This window comes from Motacilla alba, unplaced genomic scaffold (genome assembly GCF_015832195.1).
Source record: "Motacilla alba alba isolate MOTALB_02 unplaced genomic scaffold, Motacilla_alba_V1.0_pri HiC_scaffold_35, whole genome shotgun sequence".
Taxonomy (NCBI): domain Eukaryota; kingdom Metazoa; phylum Chordata; class Aves; order Passeriformes; family Motacillidae; genus Motacilla; species Motacilla alba.
The window spans coordinates 837,065-845,286 of record NW_024037447.1 but is presented as its reverse complement, the minus strand read 5'-3'; the positions used below and the strand labels follow the sequence as shown (position 1 = coordinate 845,286).

The 8,222-nt window shown below is 46.2% G+C and overlaps 1 protein-coding gene across 1 annotated transcript in view; it reads right to left on the bottom strand.

Moving 5' to 3' along the window:
* Nucleotides 1-5,983: 5,983 nt before the first annotated feature.
* The window catches only part of PRMT5 (protein arginine methyltransferase 5), a 39,130-nt gene continuing 36,891 nt past the window's right edge, over nucleotides 5,984-8,222 (bottom strand). Inside the window, exons 16-17 of the mRNA XM_038126545.1 lie at nucleotides 8,145-8,209; nucleotides 5,984-6,161 (exon numbers count right to left, since the gene is read on the bottom strand). Of these exons, the coding sequence (XP_037982473.1) occupies nucleotides 6,009-6,161; nucleotides 8,145-8,209 (218 nt within the window). The 3' untranslated portion in view covers nucleotides 5,984-6,008. The remainder of the gene's footprint in view (nucleotides 6,162-8,144; nucleotides 8,210-8,222) is intronic.

Here is an 8,222-nt window from a genome sequence, read left to right as displayed (position 1 = left end):
GGAAATTTGGGATAAAAAGGGGAAATTTGGGGAAAATTGGAAGAAAGAAATGGGGAAAAATTGGGAAAAAAATGAAATTTTGGGGGAAAATCAGGAAAATTTGGGATAATTTGGGATAAAAAAGGGAAATTTGGGAAAATTTGGGGAAATTTGGGGAAAAATGAGGAAAAATTGGGAAAATTTGGGATAAAAATGGGAAAATTGGGGGGAAAAGGGAAATTTTGGGGAGGAAATGAAGAAATTTGGGGAAAAATGAGGAAAAGTTGGGAAAAAAGAGGAAATTTTGGGGGAAAATTGGGAATTTTAGGGGAAATTTGGGATAAAAAAGGGAAACTTTGGGGAAAAAATGAGGAAAATTTGGGAAAATTTGGGGTAAAAAAGGGAAAATTGTGGAAAAATTGGGAATTTTAGGGGAAATTTGGGATAAAAAGGGAAAAATTGGGATAAAAAAAGGAAAAATTTGGGGAAAAAAGGGAAATTTTGGGGTGAAAATGAGGAAATTTGGGGAAAACTGGAAGCAAAATGGGGAAAATTGGGAAAAAAAAAGAAATTTCGGGGAAAAAAGAGGAAAATTTGGGAAAGTTTGGGATAAAAAAGGGAAATTTGGGGAAAAAAGAGAAATTTGGGGGATTAAAAATGAGGAAAAATTGGGATAATTTGGGAAAATTTGGGATAAAAATGGGAAAATTTGGGGGAAAAGGAAATTTTGGGGTGAAAAATCAGGGAAAAATTGGGAAAAATTGGGAGAAAAAGGGAAATTTTGGGGTGGAAACGAAGAAATTTGGGATAAAAATGATGAAAATTGGGAAAAAATGAGGAAAATTTGGGAAAATTTGGGATAAAAAAGGGAAATTTTGGGGAGGAAACGAAGAAATTTGGAGACATTTGGGGAACATGAGGAAAATTGGGGAAAATGAGAAAATTTGGGATAAAAATGAGGAAAATTTAGGCTAAAATATGAAAATTGGAGAAAATTTGGGGAAATTTGGAGGGAAAAGTGAAAATTTGGGGGAAAATTGGGAATTTTAGGGGAAATTTGGGATAGAAAAGGAGAAAATTTGGGGGGAAAAGGGAAATTTTGAGGTGGAAATGAAGAAATTTGGGGAAATTTGGGGGGAAAATGGGGGAAAATTGGGAAAAAATGAAATTTTGGGGTTAAAAATGAGGAAAATTTGGGATAATTTGGGATAGAAATGAGGAAATTTGGGATAAAAAAATGGGAAAATTTGAAGGGAAAAAAAGTTTTGGGATAAAAATGGAGAAAAAAATGGGAAAAATCATCGAAATTTGGGAGATTTTGGGAATTTTAGGGGAGATTTGGGATGAAAATGGGGAATTTTAATAAAATTGATTCTAAAATGGGGGATTTGGGGTTAAATGAGGTAAAAATCAGAAAATTGGGAGGAAAACGGGGCAAAATTTGGGGAAATTGATAAAAAATTGGGGGAAATTGGGAAAAATTGAGAAATTTGGGAGAATTTGGAGGAAATTTGGGACAAAAATTGGGAAATTTGGGGGAAATGGGAAGAAAATGGGGAAATTGGGGAAAATTGGGGGAAATTTTGGGGAAATTTGGGTAAAGATGGGAAAAAATGAGGAAATTTGGGGAAATTTGAGGGGAATTTGGTGGAAAATGCAGAAAATTGGGGCAAAATGGGGGGAAATGGGGAATATTCCGGAAAAAGGGGGAAATTCAGGAAAAATTGGAGGAAATTTGGGGAAATTTGGGGAAAATTCATTCTAAAATTGGGGATTTTGGGGCAAAGGAGTTCAAAAATCAAAATATTGGGACAAAAATGGGGCAAAGTTTGGGGAAATTGATAAAAAATTGGGGAAAATGGAGAAAATTGAGAAATTTGGGAGAATTTTGGGTCAAACTGGGAAAAAATTAGGAAATTTGGGGAAAAATGAGGAAAATTTGAGGGGAATTTGGGAAAACGTAAGAAAAAATGAGAAAATTTGGGGGAAAATGAGGGAAATTTGAGGGGAATTTGGTGGAAAATGCAGAAAATTGTGGCAAAATCGGGGAAAATAGAGAATATTCCTGAAAAATGGGGTAAAACGAGGTCAAAATCAGAAAACTGGGACAAAAATGGGGCAAAATTTGGGGAAAATTGGCGGGAAAATTGGGAACGAAGGGGGAAAACGGGAAAAAATTCCCATTTTTTAGGGAATGGCGGGGATTTGGTCACCTCCTCCTTCTTGTAGGGCGCCTCCAGCATGGCCTCGATGACGATGTCGAAGTCGTCCGAGGTCATCGCGTCCGCCTGCGGGAATCCGGGAACCTCAGCCCCGAAAATTCCCCCAAAATTCCCCCAAAACGGCCCCGAAATTCCGGGATTTTTTGGCTCACCGGGTCCGGCAGCGCCTTGGATCCCCCCGAGTCCATCCCGGGGTTTTTTTGGGGGGGAAAACCCCCGGAATTCGGGTTTTTCCTGCAATGACGTCATCAGGAAGGGGCGGTGACGTCACCAGCAGCAGTGACGTCACGGCCAGCCGATAGAATTCAAGCCACGCCCCCTCCCGTTGACAACAACGGGGCGCAAGCCACGCCCACTCCCGTTGACAACAACGGTGCCCAAGCTCCGCCCACTAAACAGCGACGAGTTAGCCACGCCCCTCAAGACAGCCACGCCCCTTTCTATTTAAGCAACGCTGCCCAAGCCACGCCCCTCGGTAAAACCACGCCCCGTTGCCTTAACCACAATACCCCGAAACCACGCCCCTTGCCGCAAGCCCCGCCCCTCACGCCCTTAGCGCCCCCTGGCGGCGCCGCCCTCAGGCTCCGTTTCCCGCCCTTCCCCCCCCCCCCGTTTTCCCCCACAGCCGCCGCCGCTCCCCTCCCCCCGCGCCCCCCGCAGCCCCGACCGTGACGTCACGGCGCGGAGGGCTCTGACGTCATGTCGCGACAGCGCTGCCGCCCTTACCGGTCCCCCCTGAGCCCCGAAGCGGCGGCGGCGGCGGCGGCGGCGGCCCCGGACGCGGCGGCAAAGATGGCGGCGGCCTCCAGAACCTTCCCCCCTCCTCCTTCGCCCAGCCCGCGCCGCCCGCTCCGCCCTATCCGCGATCCTATTGGCTAAGGTGACGCAATGCTGCCATCCAATTGGCTGGCGGAGCTGTTTGTCAAAAAGCGGCTCCGCTGATTGGTCGCGAGGCCTCAAAGCGTCGTCGCGGCGGATTGGTGGATGAGACGCGCGCTGTGATTGGCTGAACGGCGGCAGGGAGCGCCCCGCCCATACCCGCTGTGTTGTCGCCATGGCAACGCGGCCTAGCGCGGCCTGCGGAGCCTGGGCTCGAGTAGCGAGGAAAACCGGGGGCCAAAACACGCCAAATAAATGAAATTTTGGGTAAAAAACCCCACAAAATGCGATTGAAACGCGCTGGGGGAAGAGCGGGAGGCGACGTGGGGCACGAGGGTGCGCTCGGAGGCGGCTAAAACAAGACAGCTGATATCGGGGGGGGGGGCAGGGGGGAGCAAACTTGAAAAATGCCCCGAATTTATTATAAGTTTTGCTTTTTACCCAAATTTTCCAAATTACTCCTCGTTTATCTGGGTTTTTCTGCTTTGCACCCAAAACTGCCTCTTTTAAAAAAGATTTTGGAAGATGTTGGCTTAAAATCCCCAAATCCCTTCAATTGGGTTCAAAATGGCTCAAAATCTCCTCAATTCCACCCAAATTTCACCGATTTTCACCAGTTCCACCCCAATAGCTCCAATTCCACCCAAATTTCACCAATTCCCGGCATTTCCCTCCCTTTTTTTCCCATTTGGCCCCAAATTCCCGTGGTTTTGCCCGAAATTCCCCATTTTTAATCCAAATTTCCCCCATAAATTCTCCCAAAATTCTTTCCTTTTCCCCCAAAATTTCCCCTTTTCCCCTCAAAACTCCCATTTTCCCCCAAATTCCACTTTCCCCCCCCAAAATCCCACATTTCCCCTTCATAATTTCCCCCAAAATTCCACCTTTTCCTCCCCAAATTTCCCCCCAAACCCCCCAATTCCTCCTTTTCCCTCAAAATTCCAATTTTCCCCCAAAAATGCCACCAAAATCCCCCAATTTCCACCTTTTTCCCCCCAAAATTCAACATTTTCCCCTCAAAATTCCCGCAAAACTCCAATTTTCCCTTCCTAATTCGGCTTTTTCACCCTAAAATTCCGTAATTTCCCACCCAAATTTTCTTTTTCTCCCCCAAAATTCCCCCTTTTTACCCCCATTTAAAACTCCAAGATTTATCCCCAAAAATTTCACTTTTTTCTCCCCAAAATTCCACTTTTTACTCCCAAAATTTCACTTTTCCCCCTCATTTTCCACTTTTTTCCTCCCCAAAAATCCACTTTTCCCCCCAAACCTCCAAAAACCACAAATTTCCCCCAAAATGCCCAATTTTCTCTCATTTTTTTGCTCAAAAATTCCACAACTCCCTCCCAAAAGGCTCCAAAATGCCCAAATTTTCCCCAAAATTCCCGATTTTTAAAAGTTTTCCCCCAAAACTCCACTTTTCCCTCCCGAAATCTCCCAAAATTCCCGGATTTCCCACAAAATTCCTAATTTTTTTAAATTTTTTTCCCAAAAGTTCCACTTGTCCTGACCAAAACCCCCCCAATTCCCAAATTTACCCCAAAATTCCCCTTTTTTTAGCCCAGAATTCCACATTTTTCCCCCGAAAATCCCAATTTTCCCCCTCAAACCCCCCAAAAGTCCCAGATTTTCCCCAAAAATCCCCAATTTTCCCCCCAAAATTCCACAATTTTCTTCCATTTTTTCCCCAAAAATTCCGCTTTTCCCCCCAAGCACCTTAAAATGCCCAGATTTCCAAAACAAATTTCATTTTTTAATTAATTTCCCTCCAAAATTCAATTTTTACCCCCAAAACCCCCAAGAATTCCCCCTCTGCCTCTTCAAAAATCCCCAAAATTCCCCAAAATCCCCATTTTTTTTCCATTTTCCCTAAAAAAATTCAATTTTTTCCTCCCTTAACCCCCCAAAATCCTGGATTTCCCCCAAAATTCCCACTTTTTAAAAAATTTTCCCCAATCATTCCACTTCCTTCCCCCCAACCCCAAAAATTCCCAGATTTCCCCCAAAAATTTTTAATTTTTCCCCAAAAATTTCCTTTTCTCTCCCCAAACCCCCCAAAATTTCCAGATTTCCCCCAAAATACCCAATCTTTTACACTTTATTTTTCCCAAAAACTCAAAAACTTCACTTTTTCCTCCCCAAACCCCAACATTCCCAAAAATTCCAGGATTTTTCCCAAAATTCCACCTTTTTTTCCTCCCTGTAATTCCCCAAAAATTCCACTTTTTTTCCCCGTAAACCCCAAAAATTCCCAAATTCCCCCAAAATCCCAAGATTTCCCCTTTAAATTTCCCCTTTTCCCCCAAATTTCCCAATATTTTCTTTAATTTTTCCCCAAAACTTCTACTTTTTCCCCTCAAACCTTCCAAATTCCCAGATTTCCCCTAAAACTCCACTTTTTTCCCCAAAATCCCAACATTTCCCCCCAAAATTTCCTGATTATTTCCAAATTTTCCCCAAAAATCCCAATTTTCCCTCCCCAAACCCCCAAAATCCCCAGATTTTCCCCAAAAATTTCCCCTTTTCCCCCCAAATTTCCCAATATTTATTTAATTTTTCCCAAAAACTTCTACTTTTTCCCCTCAAACCTTCCAAATTCCCAGATTTCCCCTAAAATTCCATTTCCCCCCCAAAATCCCAACATTTCCCCCCAAAATTTCCAGATTATTTCCAAATTTTCCCCAAAAATCCCAATTTTCCCTCCCCAAACCCCCAAAAATTCCCGCATTTCCCCCAAAATTCCTTTTCCTTTTATTTATTTCCCCCAAAAATCCCAATTTTCCCTCCCGGAACCCCCCGAAATTCCCGGATTTTTCCCCCAAAATCCCTTTTTTTCCCCCAAAACCCCCCCAAGAAGGAGGCGGGGCTCGCTGGGGGCAGCTTTATTGCGTCCGTCCGTCCGTGCGTCCGTCCGTGCGTCCGTCCGCCTCAGAGGCCGATGGTGTAGGAGCGCCCCGTGGGGTTGTGGAGGGCGGAGCACGCCGGCGACGTCACCGCCCACTCGTACCACACCTTGCTGGGCGTGGCCACGCGCCAGAACGCCACCGACACCTCCTGCCCCGCCCGCACCGGCACCGGCTGCTGCGGGGGGAGGAAAAGGGGCGGGGTCAGCGCGGCCACGCCCACTGAGATGGTCATTAAAGGCATTATGCGTGGCCACGCCCCCCGGGTTTGTTTGGAGTCACGCCCACCAAGATGGCCGCCTCCATACAAAGTAGGCGCTCTTGTGGCCACGCCCACCAAGATGGCCGCTGAAGTGATTTCCAGTTGCCACGCCCTCCAAAACAGCCACTGGGGTTTTTTTCAGTGGCCACGCCCACCAAGATGGCCGCTGAGGTGATTCCTGGTTGCCACGCCCTCCAAAAAAGCCACTGGAGATTTTTTGGGTGGCCACGCCCACCAAGATGGCCAATAGAGTCTTAGTAGCCACGCCCACCTAAATGGCTAGAAGGATCATTAAGAGTAGACACGCCCCCTAAGATGGCTCCCAGGTTCATTTAGGAGTGACCACGCCCACCAAGATGGCCACAGAGCTTATTTGCAGAGGCCACGCCTACCAAGATGGCCACCGGGGTCATTCCAGCTTGCCACACCCACCAAGATGGCCACAGTTTAAATTTGGGAATGGCCACGCCCACCAAGATGGCTGCTAGGATTAATGTCGGTGGCCTCGCCCACCAAGATGGCGGGTAGATTTATTTGCACAGGCCACACCCACCGAGATGGCCCCTAAACCAATCAAAACCACTCTCGCCACTAAACCACGCCCACCATGATGGCCAACAGGCTTTTTTGGGAGTGGCCACACCCACCAAGATGGCTCCCAAGTGTCATTCTGGCTGACCCCGCCCACCAATATGGCCACAGGGTTTGTTTGGAGTGACCCCACCCACCAAGATGGCCACCAGGCTTATTTGGGAGTGGCCACACCCACCAAGATGGCTCCCAAGTATCATTCTGGCTGACCCCGCCCACCAAGATGGCCACGGGGTTTCTCTGCAGTGGCCACGCCCACCAAGATGGCTGCCACACCAATCAAAAACTGCTCTGCCACAAAGCCACGCCCACCACCCTTTGCTAATGACTAGCGGGAAAGCCACACCCACAAATATGGCCGCCGTTTTCCAACATGGCCACCATTTGGCCACGCCCACCCGTAGGCCGCACTCACAAAATGGCCGCCGGTTTCCAAGATGGCTGCCACCCATTGGGCCAAACCCATTAGGAAGCCATGCCTACAAATGGCAGCCATTTTCCAAAACGGCCACCCCTTAGGCCACGCCCACCTGCAGGCCCCATTCACAAAATGGACGCCATGTTCCAAAATGGCCGCCCCTTAGGCCACGCCCACCTGCAGGCCCCATTCACAAAATGGCCTCCGGGTTTCAAAATGGCCGCCCCTTAGGCCACGCCCACCTGCAGGCCCCATTCACAAAATGGCCTCCGGGTTTCAAAATGGCCGCCCCTTAGGCCACGCCCACCTGCAGGCCCCATTCACAAAATGGCCACCGGGTTCCAAAATGGCCGCCGGGAAACGGCCCCGATTTCACCAAATTTCCACTGATTTTCGCCGTTTTTTCACCGAAAATCCCAGAAAAAGTCGGGATTTTTAAAATTTTCCATCAAATTTGGAGAATCTTTCAAGTTTTTCCCAGAAATTTAAAGTTTTTTTTCATGAACATTAATTTTATTTTAATTTTTCCCTCAAAAATTTCAGGATTTTTTCAATTTTTCCCAGATTTTCTCCGGAAAATTTCTTCAATTATTGTTGGAATTTCGCTCCAAATTCCCCAAAAATTCTTAGATTTGCCCCAGAATTGAAAATTTCACCGAATTTATTTAATTTTCCTCAGGATTTTTTTTTCCAAATTTTGCCCCAAAATTCCCAAATTTTCATTTAAAACTCGTCCAAAAAATTCAATTTTTAAATTTTTTTTTAAAAATTTCTGATTTTTTTCTGGATTTTCTCTAAAATTCCCTTTTTTTTTGGACATTTCTCCCAAAATTTTGAATTTTTGTTGTAATTTTGCCCAAAATTTGGGTTTTTTGCCCCGTTTTTTTTACCTTGATGGGGAAGAAGATGGGGAACCACGAGAACAACCCCGGCGAGTGCGTCTCGGGACGGATGCCTGAAAATCCCAA